This window comes from Triticum aestivum, chromosome 5D (assembly GCF_018294505.1).
Source record: "Triticum aestivum cultivar Chinese Spring chromosome 5D, IWGSC CS RefSeq v2.1, whole genome shotgun sequence".
Classification (NCBI taxonomy): Eukaryota; Viridiplantae; Streptophyta; class Magnoliopsida; order Poales; family Poaceae; genus Triticum; species Triticum aestivum.
In genome coordinates this window covers 266,799,665-266,822,078 of record NC_057808.1, presented here as the reverse complement: position 1 = coordinate 266,822,078, position 22,414 = coordinate 266,799,665, and the positions used below count along the sequence as shown (strand labels likewise).

General features: G+C 46.0%; 1 protein-coding gene across 1 annotated transcript; it reads left to right on the top strand.

The window, feature by feature from the left end:
* Window positions 1-13,250: 13,250 nt before the first annotated feature.
* Window positions 13,251-15,763, top strand: LOC123120738 (cinnamoyl-CoA reductase 1). Its single transcript, XM_044540723.1, has 5 exons — window positions 13,251-13,576; window positions 13,683-13,837; window positions 13,914-14,099; window positions 14,814-15,169; window positions 15,275-15,763. The coding sequence occupies exons 1-5, from the start codon at window positions 13,423-13,425 to the stop codon at window positions 15,495-15,497; spliced, it is 1,074 nt and encodes a 357-aa protein (XP_044396658.1). The 5' UTR covers window positions 13,251-13,422; the 3' UTR covers window positions 15,498-15,763.
* Window positions 15,764-22,414: the final 6,651 nt, after the last annotated feature.

Below are 22,414 nucleotides of genomic sequence, written 5' to 3'. Positions count from 1 at the left end.
GACCTTCAAAGACTAGTTCTTCGGCGATTCCACACTTTGGATGCTCCTGAAGTGACTCCTAACCGTCTAAAGGATGCGCAGTCCTCAAGAGTAAAAAAGTCTTGGTTTAGCTTTGATCAAATTCTTCAGTGATACTCGATCACTTAGAAGTTTTAGGCTTTGAGGTATTTCCTAAGTTAGGATTTCTCTCAAATCTTCGGGAGGACGGTTTGCTCTCAGAACACTTGTCAAATCACTCAGAGCAGCAAGCCGCAAATGGCTGAAGTTGGTGGCTATTTATAGCCGGTGAGCGAACCTAGGAGGCTGAAACCAAAATAGGGGGTGGGGTTCTAACAAATCAAGAACACGCCAAAAATCTAAGCGAATGTAGCTCAAAACCTAAATGCCCAAATCAAACCAAAACCTAACCCCGTTCAAGATTTTCAGAATCCCCAAAAACCTAACAGAACGAAAGATACGGGGCTTTTAAGATCTAGAAGGGGGGAAAATGGAAAATAATTCAAACTTACTAGTGGCGCACCATTTGCTAGGTGCGCCACTAGTAACAGAAAAAAAATTGATTTCGAATTTTTTGGAAATGTTTTTCAAAATATGATACGTAATATGACCGAGAAGTTTGAAATATTTTTTCAAAATTTCATCACACTCATGAACATGAACAAAGTCCTAGACATCAACAAGGTTTAATAGGATTGATATGATAGATATATCAACAAGTGCTTGTTAAGTGAGGTGGTGCTGGGGTTGGATAGAACTGCAAGTTAAGCGTGCTCGGGCTGGAGTAGTGTGAGGATGGGTGACCTTCCAGGAAGTTTGACCACTTAGTGCGATTTGACTTGAGATTAAGCATATTGACCCGAGATTAAGCCATAGTGACCCGAGATCAAGAAAAAACGAAAAAAAAAATATTAAAAAAAATTCTGAATTTTTTTTTGAAAAAAATTGTTAGTAATGGCGCACTTCTATGTGGTGCGCCATTACTAAGTCAGATAGTAATGGCGCACTTCTACGCATACTAATGGCGCACTATAGGTGCGCCATTACTATCACAGATAGTAATGGCGCACTTCTACGCATACTAATGGCGCACCTATAGTGCGCCATTAGTATTTGTTACTAGTGGCGTGATAATAGTGGCACACCTGTAGTGCGCCACTAATTAGCCTTTTCCTAGTAGTGTATGGAAAAATACCTCTTTGGTGTTGATAAGCTTGTTTTCTTGGGTTTCGTAGTATCTTCTAAGGGTGTTCATGTTGATGAATCTAAGATCAATGCTATTAAAACTTTGCCCCAACCAACCAATTTGCAACAAGTGCGTAGTTTTCTTGGTTTAGCCGGTTTTTACCTTCGATTTGTGAAGGATTTTAGCACCATTGCTTCACCTTTACATGCTTTGTGTAAGAAAAATGCACCGTTTGTTTGGGGAACAACCCAAGACATCGCTTCCAATGAGCTTAAGAATTTGCTTACTCATGCCCCCGTGCTTACATTACCCAACTTTGACAAACCTTTTGAAATTCATTGCGATGCTAGTGGTAATGGCATAGGAGGTGTGTTAACGCAAGAGAAGCGCCCCATAGCATACTTTAGTGAGAAACTTTCCGGAGAGCAACTCAATTACCCCATCTATGACAAAGAGCTATATGCTTTAGTGTGAGTTTTGCGTGAATGGGAACACTATCTCCGCCCTCATGAATTTATCATCCATATCGACCATGAAACGCTTAAGTATCTTAAGGGTCAAACTAAGTTGAACAAGCATCATGCGAAATGGAGTGAGTTTATTGAGTCTTTTCCCTATGTCATCAAGTATATTAAAGGCAAGGAAAATGTTGTGGCGGATACGCTTTCCCTTATATGCATGCTTGTTACTCAACTTGAATTGAATGTCATTGTCTTTGAGCACATAAAAGACTTGTATGAGCATGATCCTACTTTTGCCATCCCTTATGCCAAATGTTTGACGCATACATCTTGGGAATGCTATTACATCAAAGATGGTTATCGAATGAGAGCTAACAAACTTTGCATCCCCGAGTCTTCTCTTCGTTTGTTGCTTTTGCAAGAATCTCATGGAGGACTAATGGGACATTTTGGACGCAACAAGACACTTGCTACGCTCTCCAAGAACTACTTTTGGCCTAAGATGTTTCGCGATGTCAACCGCTTCACCAACCGATGCTCTACATGTCGCAAAGCTAAGTCTAAAGCTCAATCTCATGGCCTTTACATGCCACTTCCAATTCCATATCAACCATGGGAAGATATTAGCATGAATTTTGTGCTTGGTTTGCCTAGAACTAGAAATGGAAAGGATTTCGTGTTTGTTGTTGTGGACCGATTCTCTAAAATGGCACATTTCATTCCTTGCAAAAAGATAGACAATGCTTCACATGTTGCCAAACTCTTTTGTAGGGAAATCTTGCGACTTCATGGAATACCAAAGATGATTGTCTCGGACCGCGACGTCAAGTTCTTGAGTTACTTTTGGAAGACCTTATGCGCCAAGCTCAGAATCAAGCTTCTATTCTCCACGGCATACCATCCACAAATCGACGGCCAATCGGAGGTGACGAACTGAACACTCTCCACTCTACTACGCGTCTTGATCAAGAAGAACATCAAGGACTGGGAGGAGTGCCTACCTATCACCGAGTATGCCTACAACCGTGCAAGACATAAGACTACCGGCAAGTCCCCTTTCGAGGTCGTCTACAGTTTCAACCTGTTGTCCCCATTGGACATTCTTCCTCTACCACTACAAGAGCGCATCAACATGGACGCGAGTGCCCAAGTTAACTACCTCAAGAAGATGCATGAAGATACAAGGCACACCATCGAGCGCCAAGTACAACGACTCGCGACCAAGCTCAACATCAACAAGCACCCCATGATATTCAACGTTGGAGATCTTGTGTGGCTACACCTTCGCAAGGACCGTTTCCCCAACGAACGCAAGTCCAAACTTCTACCACGGGCCGATGGACCCTTCAAGGTGCTAGCACGCTACAACAACAACACTTACAAGATCGACCTCCCGCGCGACAAGTACAACATGAGTGACGTCTTCACCATCAAGGATCTTTCGCCCTACCATGGTGATGAAGATTTTGATCCGAGGTCGGATCTTTCCCAAGGGGGGGGGGAGATGATGTGGAGCATCCCACGATCATCCCCATGGACGCATCTACACCTCCAACGACACCACTTGGACCAATGACAAGAGCCCAAGCAAAGGCTATCGAAGACAAGGTGAACTCGCTCCTTTCCGAACTACCACTTTCGACACATGAGACATGGCTACTACCTCAAACGGAAACACTATGTGTGGTCAGGTACTTGGAGGGAAGCCACGGAGCATCTACACCAATGGGCAAGACGGCGAGGACACCAAGCGCGAAGATTAAGAGGAAGAGCTGCCACGGAAGCTACAGGCTCCGGACGACCGGTCCAAACCGGACGTCCGACCCCTGGAGTTCGCTACGGCCCAAGGAAACCAGGCCAGCCAACGCTACAGCGGCCGGACAACCGACCCAGACCGGACGTCCGATGACTCCAAGGCCCCGGACGACCGACACTACGCCAACAGAACCAAATCTACGGAAATCCGAGGAAGACCGGACGACCGGACGCCTACGGTCGTCCGACACCATGGCAACAGAAGCTAAATTGCGGACATCTGAAGAACTGCGGACGTCTGGACCCCCGCGAGCCTCCGGACGACCGGCGCCTCCCGGACGTCCGGACCCTGGCTGTGTCCAGTTTCGGGCTGAGGCCCATGTACCCCTTCACTTCGCCCCCATTTGCACTAAGACTATAAATAGACCTCTCCCTCCTCCTAGTTAGGGTTAGCAAAGGATTAGCTCATGTTTGTGTGAGAGCTTTGCTCATCCACTTGGTTACCTTCTCCTCGGAGATCGCGCCTCCACCGGAGAAGATCCTTCCAAGTGGATTCAAGACCCCCTCTTGGGTGGCCCCATCAAGACCTCCTCACGGAGAAGACCGTTACCTTTTGTATCGTCCGTTGTTGACTTTGGACAGTGTATCCGCACTTGTGTTTCAAGGATCTAGCATATGTGTGACTATATCTTGTTGGTTTAGTGATCTCTCTCGTATTTTCTTCCGTTTCCCCCTTGTGTTCCTCGTGTTCTTCATCGAGATTCGCTCCTTTCGTGAAAGATCGGCCGTATAGGGTTCCACCCTACATCAACATACAGGTCCCGTTATTGGTAATTGACCAGAGATGTGTCTCGATCATGACTACATGATTCCCGAACCCGCAGGGTCGCGCGCTTAACGTTCGTTGACGCTAGAGTAGTATTGGGATATTTGATGATTGGTAACTGAATTTTGTTTGGAGTCCTAGATGAGATCTTAAACGTCACGAGGAGTCTCGAAATGGTCGAGAGGTAAAGATTTATATACTTGAAGTCATATTTTGGGTTCCGGAAAAAGATGCAGTTTTTTCAGTATTGTACCGGGAAGTTTCCAAAAGGTTCCGAAGGATTCCGGAGGGGTGCGGAAGTCCACAAATGGGTCCACCATGTCCCAAGGGCTGGCATGGGCTGAGGGGAGGCGCCCTGGCCTTATTGGGCTAGGCGCACCAAGTCCTTAAAAGCCCATGTGTCTAGGGAAGGGAAAAAAGGGGAGTCCTAGTAGGAATAGGATTGGACTTGGAGTCCAAGTCCTCTCCCCATTGGCGCCAACTCCTATTAGGAGTAGGGCTGGACTCCCAGCTGTCCCACACATATAAATATAGAGGAGGGGGTGCAGCAAGGCACCCCAACACATGGCCTTAGCTGTTGCCCCGTCTCTCCCTTCCGGCATAGTTCTTGTCCACGGTTTTTCGCTTAGCGAAGAGCTGCCGTTATTCCGCCACCACCATCACCACCATGCCACCATGCTGGTTGTGATCCCATCTACTTCTCCGCCTTCTCTTGCTGGATCAAGGAGGAGACGTCATCGAGCCGCACATGTTCTAAACTCGGAGGTGTCGTCCATTCGGCACCAGATCGGTTGGATCATGTTCAGAACACGAAGAGTACGACTACATTAACCACGTTATATACGCTTCTGTTTTCGATCTATGAGGGCACGTAGACACACTCTCCCCTCTCGTTGCTATGCTTCTCCTAGATAGATCTTGGGTGTTCGTAGGAATTTTTTTCATTTTCATGCTTCGTTCTCCAACAATAAGTGCTTAACAATAAGATGGTAGGTAAATCATGACGATTTGCTACAAATACTTGTTAAGATTTTAGCGATTAATATACTAATAGACGTGCAGTCACGGACAGATCTATTAGAATGTTTATACTCCCGTTGCAATGCATGGGCAATTATCTAGTACAAATATACAAGTCATATGTACTTTTAATTTTGGTCCACGTGTTATTGATCTAATATTTATATTCCACACTATCAAATCAAATTCAAATATATTGCAACTGATTCTTACAACAACGTGCAAGGTATCATCTAGTTACTATGGTTTTACGACCCATCAAAAGGTTGTATAAAGCTTCAATTCCCTTCCAATAAAAACTCACGCTTAACAAAATGGCATGCCTACATCAATGACAACTTACCTGGAAGTTCTTTCTCGACCCATAGGTAGGTATAGTTGACACTCACGGAAAAGACTAGGCTTCAGTGGTTTTGGATGCACAAGCAGAATTCATGCTTAGTACATGAATAAAGGCTAGCAAGGGTTTAAGTAAATTATACATGTTAGAGGATCCATGACAAATAAAAACAAAGACACATAACTATCCATTTCTAGCCAAAAAACTTTGTTCAAATTTTTTTCACTGAAAATTAACAATCATAAAAGATGTTCAAGATAATACATTTGCATGTAATATCTCTCTTCCTAGCACTAAGTCCCATGAATTTCCTCAAGTAACCTATGCTTGTTTCTTACTTCTCGATAGCTTTTATTCATTATACCGTACATTTAAAGTCATGACCTCACACAAGATAATTCCATAAGAGTAAATTGCCTCATTAAAATATATAATATTAATAATAAAGCAAAAGGAAGTCTCATATATGTTTATTATATGACCTCACACCAACGGACACATTGCTAATTGCTCTTAAGGAGCAGATAGAGCATCTTGTGGCCACTATAACAAACTATAACTTCTCTAAATCACATTATGACCTAATGATCGAAAGATAAAAACAAAATAAGAACGATGAATAGATACTGTGGCACCTCCTCCAAGCTTGGAACAAGCTAAGGAGGGTGCCATTGCCCATAAACTCAGGCTTGGTTCTTTGATGGTGATGGAGCTTTGTTTGCGTGGATCTCACGAAGGATGCAAATTTCATCTTTCAACTTGTCGTTCTCTTCGGTGAGCTCCTTCACAATGGGTGTCGATTTCATCTGCAACCTGATGTGCCCCAGCGACTCCTAAAAAAAATATCTTAGCAGAAATAAGTTAGTGTAGCCTGCTGAGGATAAGGAGTAGGAGGTTGTACAATTACCACGCCCAGGCGAATCTCAAGGCCCGACTTGCAAAAATTAACATATCCGTCTCCAGGTTGAGGTAGGGGAGCTTCTTCTTCATCGGCAACTTCCTCCACTTGTTCCCTCAGGTTGTTGGCGATTCCTCATCAATTAACCACCCTTCGCAATCATGATAGAGGTTATCCCCATCATCCAACACGGTGATCCTCCCACATACTCCAAAACTATTCGTGATGAAGTTCCTGCACTTCTCTCTGTACTTCTCATCTAGATAAGCTTGTCATGCATGATGAGATTGCTCGGAGAATATAATGTGATGTGCTCACCTAGTTCAAGTTATTGGCATAATTCCACGTCTAGTTGGATAGGCTGAGCCGCAACTCTAATACACTAATGTCTTTGCCTTGTTCTCCTTGAGCTAAGTTTCTTGAAACTCACCTAGTCACTTGGGGTAGACCTTGAGATGATCTTTGGACCTTCAAAGACTAGTTCTTCGGCGATTCCACACTTTGGATGCTCCTGAACTGACTCCTAACCGTCTAAAGGATGCGCAGTCCTCAAGGGTAAAAGTCTTGGTTTAGCTTTGATCAAATTCTTCAGTGATACTCGATCACTTAGAAGTTTTAGGCTTTGAGGTATTTCCTAAGTTAGGATTTCTCTCAAATCTTTGGGAGGACGGTTTGCTCTCAGAACACTTGTCAAATCACTCAGAGCAGCAAGCCGCAAATGGCTGAAGTTGGTGGCTATTTATAGCCGGTGAGCGAACCTAGGAGGCTGAAACCAAAATAGGGGGTGGGGTTCTAACAAATCAAGAACACGCCAAAAATCTAAGCGAATGTAGCTCAAAACCTAAATGCCCAAATCAAACCAAAACCTAACCCTAGAAATCAGAAATAGCATCACTGCAAAAAAAGCTAACGTCTTCAGATGATTTTTACCCACCCCCTAGAAACCATGGCAGAAGTGCGCCGCCAGCGGTGAGTAGGGTGGAGGCCAGAGAGAACGAGCCAAACCATTTTCGACTACTTTAACCGGCAGGGCAGGCAAACCCCCTCACCCCCCTGCGAGCGCCCATGGTCTATCGACCCGACAGGTCAGCCAGAGCGGTCAGAAAACATGTTAAAACAAGCAAATTGCACAATCAGTGCAATCTGTTACACACCGGCCTAAGTTTTTTTTTATTTTTTTTCTTAAAAAAGGTGTAGCCCTGATAATTAACATAGTCCCAAATGTGTTGTTGTTCTATGACTTACTCTTGCCAGGAGACGCGTGGGCTTGATTATGTGGTGTGAGCAATCTGTTTTTTCGTTTTCATAAGCACATGCAGCAAAACCAAGATTATGTTTGTTGCAATAATATCTCACAAGTACTCCCTAATATAAGATCGTTTAGATTACTAAAATAGTGATCTAAACGATATTATGTTAGTTTACAGAGGGGGTACATTACTGGGATATTATATTAATTAAATTATGTACATTTTTGATATGGAAGGAATGAAACAAGATACTCTCTGCTGTGTAGCTCGGAGGCAAGTGAGACTACTTAAAGGGGACCTCGATGGGTTCTTCACGGGATTAGCAGCTTTCGTAGTGCATGAGTAATTCAGTTAGATCAATAGTGTGGGTGTAGACGGGGTAGTCCGTGTAATTAACTATGTAAACCTCTGGAGTAATTAACCTAGTCCCAAACGTGGTGCGTTTCTATAACTTACTCTTGCCAGGGGACGCGTGGGCTTAATTATGTGGTGTGAGCAATCTGTTTTTTCGGTTTCATAAGCACATCCAGCAAAACCAAGACTATCTTTGTTGCAATAATATCTCACAAGTACTCCTTGTGTAAACTAATATAAGATGGTTTAGTTTACTAAAATAGTGATCTAAATGATTTTATATTAGTTTACAGAGGGGTACATTATTGGGATTTTATATTATTTAAATTATGTACAATTTTTGATATGGAATGAATGAAACAAGATACTCTCTGCCGTGTAGCTTGGAGGCAAGCGAGACTATTTAAAGGGTGCCTCGATGGGTTCTTCACGGGATTAGCAGCTTTGGTAGTGCATGAGTAATTCAGTTAGATCAATAGTGTGGGTGTGGACGGAGTAGTCCGTGTAATTAACTATGTAAACCTCTGGAGTTTCAGGTATGTCTTTCCCTTCCCTCCTCCCCCCTTTCCTCCTCCTCCTGATGAACGATACGCGCACTCATGCGTATTCAAGAAGAAAAAAAAATACTCTCTGCCGTGTAAAGATTTGAGTAGCCCAGTAATAGATGGCTACTTGAGGACAACTACTTATAATAGATGGTGTGCTAGTACAATTTTCGCACTAATTAAAGGTGTCAATCTCTTGAAATTTGACCGCAGTGGTTCCAAAAGGACGCCTAAAGCAGACGCGGGAAAGGAGGCTGATGAGACGGTTTTCCTGAAGTGTCGCAAACTTGCAGTTGTCCTCAGCTAGAGATTCTCGGTCACCATCAGACATCGGAAGTGATCTCCTTGTACCGTGAGCGCAGTGCGGTCGGTCGATTATATGGTGCGCGATATATATCTAGCTGGTCCTAGCATGCAACATGCAGGCGGTTATTTAAACAGTTTATCTAATTGGCCTGCGTTTCTGTGAGGTCGGTCTCGTGCTTGGCGGCTTTAATCGCTTTATTATCCCCTGGAATTAATGCTTCCATGCAAGTCCGCCTCTGCTTTCTTCCTATAGTCAGCCGAGTGCTGATCGCGTGCCGAAGGGCGCGCACGATATTTTCAAAAAGACGTCCATGAGGGTAGGAAAATGTAAGCTACTAGTAGTAAAGGCCAAGGCATCTGAAGCTCCATCGGCACGTTCACATAACCCATACGCGATCGATTGTCAAGGAAGCTCGACTTACGCATCCTCCCGCCGTCAGCTTTTCTAGAAGCCTTTCCTTCGTTGGCTCAGCAGTTATGTATATTAATCCAAGTGAAAAGCTACTATCACGTACGTACAGTGGTGTCTGTGTACATACCCTCAATCCTATTTTATACGGTGCACCTACTGTGATTGTTTTTTTTTTTTGAAGCGCTGACCGTAGAACAATTGTTCTACGGTATTTTCATAAAATTGGCACCTACTGTGATTGTCAAGGAAGCACGTACTGTTTGTCTATGTACTGCGGTGTCTCTGCATGATAATAGTACATATATTCTTCTGTCGTGAACAGGTACCAGCTATGGCTAGCTCACCTAATCGTTGAAGCGAACAACACAAACTCACTTCCTCTCTCATGCTCAGTCTCGACCAGCTGATACCTACGTACGTAATTTTCAATAGACCGTGGGACAGAAAGTGGACCACCCTTGGACTCTTTTGGTCACGCGAATCATGGTTCTAGGTGTGAAAGGTAACATTCGGCTGTGAATTAGCCATGCACTGTATCATGTTTTGTATTTGAGGTGATGATAGCATCGTCGATTTTCATGCTGACTTTGTTTGGTTGTGATATTTCGACATTTTCCTATGAAATACTAGGTGTGCATGTGGGTTTTGCTGCCTTGCGCAGTTCTGATCGGGATTCTATTGAGACTAAGGGGCTGTTTGGATTGTGATTATCTTTGTCATATGTTGCCACATGATTTTAGCCACACTTGCCTTAGTTGAGTTGCTCAAATTGTTAGCCACACTTTGGCTTGCCTAAGGGAATTTTGCCACACTTTTTGTGTCTATGACATGTGGGGTTCATTGCTCATAAAACAATTCTTGCCTTAAGTGTGGCTAGAACCAAACACCAACCGTACTTGGTCAAAGTTGCCTAAGGTTAGGTTTGGTAAAGTGTGGCAAAGTGTGGCTAGGAACCAAACAGCCCCTAAATATATTAAGAAATGTGATGCCTGACTGGGTAATGCTTCTTCCATGGTTGGTAGAACTATTCTTCACAATTCCAGCTTATCCAGTATATCTTATTATCATATGTCCATGTTCGTAATGAACAAGACATTTGTAGGCAAACTTGACAAACATAAAAGGAACTTCTTCTGCGATAGAGAGGTGACTTTTAATCCTTTGGATATCTTATTATCATATGTCCATGTTCGAAAGGACATACTTAGGGCCAAAAACATTCATATGTTGGGTAGAGAGGTGATTTTTAAGCCTCTGGATGTGGCTAGGATTTGGAAAGAACCTTGGGATGATAATATTCGTTTATGTGATAAATTCCCCCAAAAGTCTAGCATTTGCATACCCTGATTGCACTTATCAAGGAGAGTGTTGGGGAAAATGTCTTTGATTTCTTTAGGAGAAGGCTTAGTCCCGAGCTATGGACCAATGGAACTATATTTAAATGCAAACTGTTGGCTTCCTATCTTCCAAGGAACCTGATGTTGTTTCTTGGAAATTTGAAGCTAAGAAGATTTTGCACTACCAAATATGTCTATGAACTGTTGGAAAGTACGTTTGCTGGTTGTCAGCGTCTTGGGTGACGAGGTCCCCTACGTATGTTAACATGGGTCGACCCCTGTGCCACGCTAACCCAAAGAGTGCGGGTTGCCACGCGTGTTGAAACCCGGGATGATTTCATGCCTCCAGGGTACCTCCCCCTGCAGGCCAATCTTCGGGCTCCTAGGTAGGAGCTCACTGGGGCAACCGGTACAATAGTTAGTGGAGCCCACCCCTTTGCAGTGGCCCACACCATGTAAAGGTCATCATGACCGACGCGTGAACACTAGCGACGCCCATCCATTGGACTTGGCGTCTGACAACGAGAAGGGCCTAACATGCCCCTTTTGACTATTGCCACTCCTAAGTAGGATGGGATGTATCACGCCCATCCTTGGTGATGGTCGGATTCGACATAATAGTTGGAAGCATTCGGGCCTAGGCTAATAGGACCCGACCAGGTCACGTTGGGGGGTCCAGCATGACTCCGGGCACGTCACGCGTGCTGAGAAGAAGCATTGTGTGTGCCCTCTTAATATATATAAGGAAGGAACTGGAGCAAAGAGGGAGGGGAGAAAAAGGCTTGTAACACATTCATACACACATCTAAGAAAGAACACACACATGACGTAGGGTATTATGCCTCCTCGGTGGCCTAAACCTGGATAAACAAAGCCTCCATATCTGTAGTGATCTCAAGCGTTTCACCCCTAGCCAAATTGCTAAAAGGGGATCACTGCGATCTCCAATATCGACGCTCACCCGTTGATACTGGTTGTGACTACTGATGGATTTGGAGAGCTAAAATACCTTTGAAAATTCAAATATTTCTTTGGCAGGTACTCCAAGACATTGTTTTAACTAGGTATGTAATGAAAGGAAGGAATTGGCCTAGTAACCCAAAATGTTCGTTCTGTTTGAGAGAAACCTCACAAGATCTATTCTTTCTATGTGAAGTTGGTAGAGTGATGTGGTGTACTACGGGCTCGGTTTTTGGGACCGATTTATGCCCAAACAATATTTGGCAGTTCTTTGCTTGGTGCTATATACTTTCTTTCTTGATGGGGGAAAGTTTTACACAGTCGATTATTTTGCGGCCATTTCTAAGTTTTACACTGTCGACTTAGCGGGCATTTGCTGGAGCATTTGGAATTGCCACAACAGAGCAACCTTCGAATTCAACTTACCTCGGTCGCCGTTTGAAATTGTTTTTGCATCGTGTGCTACTCTGATGTCTTGGGTAGGTTTAGAGAAGGCTGGGGACTCAAACTCGTTAAGATATGGAGGTACTCTTCTCAAGAGTAATGCTACAATTATGTTGAGGATTTGTGCGGCGATCACGAGGCACGTGGATTTGGTTGAAGGCTTTTATTATATTGAGCATCTGATGTTGTCTTTGGTTGTGTTTGCTAGACTTGTGATACTTGTTATATGTCTGGTAGGCTAGTTTCTGCTTTGCTATCGAGTTTTCGCCCCATGATGCGTGTGTTGATTGCACATATAGCGGGTTTCCTGATAGTGCTTTGAACTCGCTTTTCCCCGTTCCTAGTTCATGTATCTCTTGCTGGTTTTGGACAAGTTGTATTTCTATTATGCTTTATAATGAAAAGGGGTTTGTCCCTGGTTCAGAAAATATATACTGTGAAAACACTCTTATATTATGGAACGAAGGGAGTACTACATATACGATTGCCATTGAACTGGGCTAAAATGTGAAATCAGGGAGCTACGTACAATGTGAATATCTTCTAATTCCAATTATTATCTTGTGGAAAATACGGACTATGGCATCGTCCATATGCATGATGGGTTTGATCGATGACGAGAAATACCCTGACGTTACCTAGGTCCTAGGGCGGCCATTCTTGACAGTTGAAACCGAATACTGACCCTCGATGATCCCCACATAAAGCACATGTACGTATAATACGTACATATGACAACACACAGACGAGTACATGCACACCGTAGCGAATACTTTTCTTCGGCTCTCACACGCGCCTCACGAATCACGATTTCTATAGCTGGTAGCTGACCACCAACCCCCAAATGAACGAAGCTGCTGGCCTAAGTTCGTAGGTACGACCCGGCAAACGGCTGGTTATGAACATGACACGGAGCTTAATCTCCGGTAAACAAATGAGTTCTGGCACGCATGTAGTACTACTGTGAATCATGTGCAACGCTTAAATCGAGGTGCCAAGTCTGGCCGTAGCAAATAAAGAAAGTTTCCCACCAACCCTGGCGCCAAAGCGAGCGACGACCGTCCTGTCGATGCGGGCCACACGGTTTTCCAACCGTCTTGAACCACTCCAGCTCTCTCTTTCGCTGCCTCTATAAGTACAGCCACGATGCGTAGTGCCCTATCTCATCTCATATCCAGCAGCTGCCTAGCTCTACTTACTACCTGCGCAGTGTTGTGTGGTACTGTTGTAAGTAGCAGGGAAGAACAGTTCCGAGTACACAGCGTACTTGTGCCTGTCGATACCTGCTAGCAGCATCTACATCGTGCCAATCGGAAAGTAAGTCGAGAGAGATGCCGATCGAGTCGACAGACAACGTACCGGCCGACCTTCCCGGCCACGGCCGGACGGTGTGCGTCACCGGCGCCGGCGGCTTCATCGCCTCGTGGCTCGTCAAGCGCCTCCTCCAGAAGGGGTACACCGTGCGGGGCACCGTTCGCAACCCTGGTACGTGTGGCATCTCATACTCGATCAGTACGTGAGTTCATCATGCAAGACACTCGTCTTATTGCCTGCTAACACGATCGTTCGCTGTTCGCATGACTTCTGGCAGTTGATCCGAAGAATGACCACCTGAGAGCCTTCGACGGCGCCGCCGACCGCCTCGTCCTCCTCCGCGCCGACCTTATGGAGCCCGAAACCCTCGTGGAGGCGTTCACGGGCTGCGAGGGCATCTTCCACGCCGCTTCCCCCGTCACCGACGACCCTGTACGTACCATTGATGCCACACGATCAATTGCTAACCTGCATGGAAACTAAACTCCCGATCGATGGCTACCTGCAGGAGAAGATGATCGAGCCGGCGATCCGGGGGACCAAGTACGTGATCACGGCGGCCGCGGACATGGGCATCAAGCGTGTGGTGTTCACGTCCACCATCGGCACGGTGTACATGAACCCCCACAGGGACCCCAGCAAGCCCGTCGACGACACCTGCTGGAGCGACCTTGAATACTGCAAAAAGACAGCGGTACGTAGTACTAATAATTTTTTTTTGGTGTGTCTAGGTCTCAGTCGACTGAGACTTAACCAAGTCTTGAGTGATATAGTATATGAGAAGAAAAAGAAAAAACTGAAAAGAAATTTTTATACGAATCTTAATGCAAGATCAATGAAATATAACATCGACTGAGACATAACGAAATCTAAGTCGACTGAGACGTAGCAAAACTGTTTTTTTTTTCATATACAGAGCCAATGGTTACTGCCAATGATTTGCTAGCACGTACGCTTAATTAATTTTTTTATGGTACGCAAATGTCGAGCTTCACCAAACGTGGATGCAAAGGTGGAATTCGTATAGAAAGGGTGACGTTGATTTCTTACCTACTGAGGCCAATGAGGTATTGTCCCTTGGCCAGTGCGTCAAGCACTGCACCAGCTGCAACACCATTCTAGCTTGCGGCCATTTTTAACCACTCCAAACGCCTTTTGCTAGCTCTACCTACTGCCGCACATATACTCGGCTGGGATCCTATCCTTTGCATGCGCTCCTTTTGTTGTTGAGACCAAAATCGGCTAGAATAAAATATATGTAGCTAGCTCGGCAGTTGGGGACACGGTCATCCACTTTTTGAGTGGAAGTTCATCATTTCTTTGAAGAAAGATAAGAAGAATCATCGTCTTCTTTTTTCAATATTTAAATCATAGCATGCATGATGATATCCATGTGGCGCGCGTGCAGAACTGGTACTGCTACGCGAAGACGGTGGCCGAGCAGGACGCGCTGGAGACGGCCCGGCAGCGCGGCATCGAGCTGATCGTGGTGAACCCGGTGCTGGTGCTGGGCCCGCTGCTGCAGCCGACGGTGAACGCGAGCACGGAGCACGTGATGAAGTACCTGACGGGGTCGGCCAAGACGTACGTGAACGCGGCGCAGGCGTACGTGCACGTCAAGGACGTGGCCGAGGCGCACGTCCGCGTCTACGAGGCGCCCGGCGCGCACGGCCGCTACATCTGCGCCGAGGGTACCACGCTCCACCGCGGCGAGCTCTGCCGCGTCCTCGGCAAGCTCTTCCCCGAGTACCCCGTACCCACCAGGTATGTCCGTCGCATGCAGACTGGAAAAATATATCACCGCTAGCTGGTTCTACCGTAGTATTTTTGGTTGATTTGGTCACTAACACATGTGCGTTTGGTGTGCAGGTGCAAGGACGAGGTGAACCCACCGGTGAAAGGGTACAAATTCACGAACCAGAGGCTCAAGGACCTGGGGATGGAGTTCGTGCCGGTGCTGCAGAGCATATACGAGACGGTGAAGAGCCTCCAGGAGAAAGGGATGCTGCCGGTGCTACCGCCAGGCGACGACGTCCGAGACAACCTGCATGAGCAGCTCATGATGAAGCCCGCCCAGTTGCTACGTAATTAATTATACTCTACATTTGGTAGGGATATGCTGTCGGCTAGTTAATTCTATGGGACATGTCTGTCCATTCGATCGGTCTTATATATGCGTACACGTACGCACTTTTAATTGGTGCGTGCGTGCGTGCGTGAGTGGGTGGGTTTGTTGGCGATCATATATAAGGATCGATCAGTGCTGTATGACGCACATATGCACACAATGTTATATCCATATATAGTGATGTAAATCCACGAACTACAATAACCAGGCAATGTGCAACTTTTTTTTTCGGGGCTAAACGGAGTTGTATTGCAAGTTCATAGAGTTACAGTCAAGAGGACACAAGTCCTCAATACAAGGTGGAACTGAGCCGAGCCACATAGGCAGTAGCTCGCTTAGACTGGTTATAATTGGCCAACCGATCGGCGACTCTATTTTGAGTACGGCTAATTTTCTGAGGAACAAACTCCCTGCTACCAAAAAGATCCTTAATCTCAAGAACTAACTGGCAAATACGCATACCGAACCAAGGCTTCATTTGACAGCCTTGACAAGGCTTCTGACGAATCCGATTGAAGTACTACCAGGAGGTTAGAGTGTTGTATCGCCAGCGCCACGCCTTGCATGATCGCATGCAGTTCCGCTTCCAACGGATCATTGCAGCGAAATATGAACCGATATGCCGCAAATATAATAGACCCATCGTTGTTCCTTAGGACCATGCCAGCAGCCGTGGACCCGTTGGCCTCCTGGAAGGAGCCGTCGACCGAGAGGGCCACCGTGCCCACTGCAGGTGCCGGCCAAGGAGCAGGAGAAATCAGCTTCTTCTCTGAAGGCCTGGCAAAAGTCAAGGGCGACATCTTTCCTTTCAAAATTTCTTCTTCTGAATACCTTCCAGCAAGCTTGACAGACTTGTAGTAGCTATCTAGGAACTCGACCGTGGGGAGGACAGGAGGAATGTCCTTCCCATGGGTCTTGTCGTTGCGTAACTGCCAGATCCGCCATGTTAACATGATGATCATATCCCGAACATCTTCAGAGCACTTGTTGAGCAAGTGCAAGAACCACTCCTTTCCATTATCAGTAAGATAATCATCAACTAGGACTGGCCATCTCCATCGCATGTTTACCCAGAGGGTTCGTGCTTGCGTGCAGGAGATCAACGCATGAAATGTGCTTTCCTCTTCCACTCCGCATAGAGGGCACGTTGATCGTGTAGAGAGATGTCTGATCCTCTTGTATGTTGTGTGGCTAGCATACCAGTCACCACCTTCCAAGTTGTGATCTTCATTTTCTGAGGCATTGGTGACTTCCAAACACGATTCCACAAAGTACGATTACCGTTCGGGTTCGTGCTTGAGGCACCAACATCGTATATACTGTTGTGCTCTTCAGTTGCTAGTTTGTAAGCGCTTTTGACCGTAAACATACCACACTTCTTCGGGAACCAAGATAGAAAATCAGAACGCTGTCGAGGTGAGGTTCTGATTGTTAGGATTTGAACAACGTCCATTGGCCAAAACACTCCTGTCAAGCAGTCCACTTTCCACACACCATTGTCATCCAAGAAATCCGATACATGGTGAAAACGACATGAACCTTTTGGAGAAATTGGCCGGAAGGAGTAGGGCCGCGGAATCCAAGGGTCCCGCCATGTACGGATTGAAGTACCATTGCCCATGCGCCATATGACCCCCTTCTTCAACAGCTCCAGTCCATGCAAAATCCCCTTCCAAACTATAGAGCCATTGCCAGGGAAGACCATATCAAGCAGATGACCAGAGGGATAGTACTTTGCTTTCAGTAAATGAGCACATAAGCTATCCGTCGTGTCTAGTAATCTCCAGGCCTGTTTGGCCAACAAGGCCTGGTTAAAGGCCCTCATATCCCTAAAACCCATGCCCCCCATGGATTTAGGCAGTCTCAGCTTGTCGCAGCTCATCCAAGCCATTTTCTTCTTCCCATTCTCAACTCCCCACCAATATTGGCGTATCATATGCGTCAACTCATCACAGACTAAGGCTGGGACTGGGAGTTTAAACACACTCATAGCATAAGTTGGAATAGCCAGAGAAACTGATTTGATTAGAACCTCCTTAACACCTGAAGAGGTATATTGCTCACTCCAATCTATAAGTTTCTTCCTTAAGCGCTCCTAGACTGTTTCAAAATTACCTTTATGCATTATTCCTTCAGGGATCCGTAGGCCCAAATATTTGGGCTCAAAAACGTCCTGAGTAATCTCCAATATGGGGCCCTTCCCCACTTCAGCCCATGGGGCCCTCCGGGATAAGTGGCCCCACCCGGTGGACCCCCGGGACCCTTCCGGTGGTCCCGGTACAATACCGGTGATCCCCAAAACTTTCCCGGTGGCCGAAACTGGACTTCCTATATATAATTCTTCACCTCCGGACCATTCCGGAACTCCTCGTGATGTCCGGGATCTCATCCGGGACTCCGAACAACTTTTGGGTTACCGCATACTAGTATCTCTACAACCCTAGCGTCACCGAACCTTAAGTGTGTAGACCCTACGGGTTCGGGAGACATGCAGACATGACCGAGACGACTCTCCGGTCAATAACCAACAGCGGGATCTGGATACCCATGTTGGCTCCCACATGTTCCACGATGATCTCATCGGATGAACCACGATGTCGAGGATTCAATCAATCCCGTATACAATTCCCTTTGTCAATCGGTACGTTACTTGCCCGAGATTCGATCGTCGGTATCCCAATACCTTGTTCAATCTCGTTACCGGCAAGTCACTTTACTCGTACCGTAATGCATGATCCGGTGACCAAACACTTGGTCACATTGAGCTCATTATGATGATGCATTACCGAGTGGGCCCAGAGATACCTCTCCGTCATACGGAGTGACAAATCCCAGTCTCGATTCGTGCCAACCCAACAGACACTTTCAGAGATACCCGTAGTGCACCTTTATAGCCACCCAGTTACGTTGTGACGTTTGGCACACCCAAAGCACTCCTATGGTATCTGGGAGTTGCACAATCTCATGGTCTAAGGAAATGATACTTGACATTTGGAAAAGCTCTAGCAAACGAACTACACGATCTTTGTGCTATGCTTAGGATTGGGTCTTGTCCATCACATCATTCTCCTAATGATGTGATCCCGTTATCAATGACATCCAATGTCCATAGTCAGGAAACCATGACTATCTGTTGATCAACGAGCTAGTCAACTAGAGGCTCACTAGGGACATGTTGTGATCTATGTATTCACACATGTATTACGATTTCCGGATAACACAATTATAGCATGAACAATAGACAATTATCATGAACAAGGAAATATAATAATAACCATTTTATTATTGCCTCTAGGGCATATTTCCAACAGTCTCCCACTTGCACTAGAGTCAATAATCTAGTTACATTGTGATGAATCGAACACCCATAGAGTTCTGGTGTTGATCATGTTTTGCTCTAGGGAGAGGTTTAGTCAACGGATCTGCTACATTCAGGTCCGTATGTACTTTACAAATATCTATGTCTCCATTTTGAACATTTTCATGAATGGAGTTGAAGCGACGCTTGATATGCCTGGTCTTCTTGTGAAACCTGGGCTCCTTGGCAAGGGCAATAGCTCCAGTGTTGTCACAGAAGAGGGTGATTGGCCCCGACGCATTGGGTATGACTCCTAGGTCGGTGATGAACTCCTTCATCCAGATTGCTTCATGCGCTGCCTCCGAGGCTGCCATGTACTCCGCTTCACATGTAGATCCCGCCACGACGCTTTGCTTGCAACTGCACCAGCTTACTGCCCCACTATTCAAAATATACACGTATCCGGTTTGTGACTTAGAGTCATCCAGATCTGTGTCGAAGCTAGCATCGACGTAACCCTTTACGACGAGCTCTTCGTCACCTCCATCAACGAGAAACATATCCTTAGTCCTCTTCAGGTACTTCAGGATATTCTTGACCGCTGTCGAGTGTTCCATGCCGGGATTACTTTGGTACCTTCCTATCAAACTTACGGCAAGGTTTACATCAGGTCTGGTACACAGCATGGCATACATAATAGACCCTATGGCCGAGGCATAGGGGACAACACTCATCTTTTCTCTATCTTCTGCCGTGGTCGGGCATTGAGCCGTGCTCAATTGCACACCTTGCAATACAGGCAAGAACCCCTTCTTGGACTGATCCATATTGAACTTCTTTAATATCTTGTCAAGGTACGTACTTTGTGAAAGACCAATGAGGCGTCTTGATCTATCTCTATAGATCTTGATGCCTAATATATAAGCAGCTTCTCCAAGGTCCTTCATTGAAAAACACTTGTTCAAGTAGGCCTTTATGCTTCCCAAGAATTCTATATCATTTCCCATCAACAGTATGTCATCCACATATAATATGAGAAATGCTACAGAGCTCCCACTCACTTTCTTATAAATACAAGCTTCTCCATAAGTCTGTGTAAACCCAAACGCTTTGATCATCTCATCAAATCGAATGTTCCAACTCCGAGATGCTTGCACCAGCCCATAGATCGAGCGCTGGAGCTTGCATACCTTGTTAGTGTTGGAAATATGCCCTAGAGGCAATAATAAATAGGTTATTATTATATTTCCTTGTTCATGATAATCGTTTATTATCCATGCTAGAATTGTATTGATAGGAAACTCAGATACATGTGTGGATACATAGACAACACCATGTCCCTAGTAAGCCTCTAGTTGACTAGCTCATTGATCAATAGATGGTTACGGTTTCCTGACCATGGACATTGGATGTCGTTGATAACGGGATCACATCATTAGGAGAATGATGTGATGGACAAGACCCAATCCTAAGCCTAGTACAAGATCGTGTAGTTCGTTTGCTCAGAGCTTTTCTAATGTCAAGTATCATTTCCTTAGACCATGAGATTGTGCAACTCCCGGATACCGTAGGAATGCTTTGGGTGTACCAAACGTCACAACGTAACTGGGTGGCTATAAAGGTGCACTACAGGTATATCCGAAAGTGTCTGTTGGGTTGGCACGAATCGAGACTGGGATTTGTCACTCCGTGTAAATGGAGAGGTATATCTGGGCCCACTCAGTAGGACATCAGCATAATGTGCACAATGTGACCAAGGAGTTGATCACGGGATGATGTGAGTTATGGAACGAGTAAAGAGACTTGCCGGTAACGAGATTGAACAAGGTATCGGGATACCGACGATCGAATCTCGGGCAAGTAACATACCGATAGACAAAGGGAATTGTATACGAGATTGATTGAATCCTCGACATCGTGGTTCATCCGATGAGAACATCGTGGAACATGTGGGAGCCAACATGGGTATCCAGATCCCGCTGTTGGTTATTGACTGGAGAGTCGTCTCGATCATGTCTGCATGTCTCCCGAACCCGTAGGGTCTACACACTTATGGTTCGGTGACGCTAGGGTTATAGAGATATTAGTATGCGGTAACCCGAAAGTTTTTCGGAGTCCCGGATGAGATCCCGGACGTCACGAGGAGTTCCGGAATGGTCCGGAGGTAAAGATTTATATATGGGAAGTCTTATTTTGGTCGCCGGAAAAGTTTCACACTCTATCGGTATTGTACCGGGAGTGCCGAAAGGGGTCCGGGGGTCCACCAAGGGGGTCCACCAGCCCCGGGGGGCCACATGGGCTGTAGGGGGTGCGCCTTGGCCTATATGGGCCAAGGGAACCAGCCCCAAGAGGCCCATGCGCCAAGAGCTAAGATAAACGGAGAGTCCTAAAGGGGGAAGGCACCTCCGAGGTGCCTTGGGGAGGAAGGACTCCTCCCTGGCCGCACCCTTCCTTGGAGGAAGGGCCAAGGCTGCGCCCCCCCCTCTCCCTTGGCCCTATATATAGTGGGGGGGGGGAGGGCAGCAGCAATCTAAGCCCTGGCGCCTCCCTCTCCCTCCCGTGACATCTCTTCCTCCCCGCTTGCGCTTGGCGAAGCCCTGCCGGGATCCCGCTACTTCCACCACCACGCCGTCGTGCTGCTGGATCTCCATCAACCTCTCCTCCCCCCTTGCTGGATAAAGAAGGAGGAGACGTCGCTGCTCCGTACGTGTGTTGAACGCGGAGGTGCCGTCCGTTCGGCGCTAGGATCATCGGTGATTTGGATCACGACGAGTACGACTCCATCAACCCCGTTCTCTTGAATGCTTCCGCTCGCGATCTACAACGGTATGTAGATGCACTCCTTCCCTCTCGTTGCTAGTAAACTCCATAGATTGATCTTGGTGATGCGTAGAAAATTTTGAATTTCTGCTACGTTCCCCAACAGTGGCATCATGAGCTAGGTCTATGCGTAGTTTCTATGCACGAGTAGAACACAAAGTAGTTGTGGGCGTCGATTTTGTCAATTTACTTGCCGTTACTAGTCTTATCTTGATTCGGCGGCATCGTGGGATGAAGCGGCCCGGACCGACCTTACACGTACACTTACGTGAGACAGGTTCCACCGACTGACATGCACTAGTTGCATAAGGTGGCTAGCGGGTGTCTGTCTCTCCCACTTTAGTCGGATCGGATTCGATGAAAAGGGTCCTTATGAAGGGTAAATAGAAATTGGCATATCACGTTGTGGCTTTTGCGTAGGTAAGAAACGTTCTTGCTAGAATCCCATAGCAGCCACGTAAAACATGCAACAACAATTAGAGGACGTCTAACTTGTTTTTGCAGGGTATGCTATGTGATGTGATATGGCGAAAAGGATGTGATGAATGATATATGTGATGTATGAGATTGATCATGTTCTTGTAATAGGAATCACGACTTGCATGTCGATGAGTATGACAACCGGCAGGAGCCATAGGAGTTGTCATAATTTATTGTATGACCTGCGTGTCAATGAATAACGCCATGTAATTACTTTACTTTATTGCTAACCGTTAGCCATAGTAGTAGAAGTAATAGTTGGCGAGACAACTTCATGAAGACA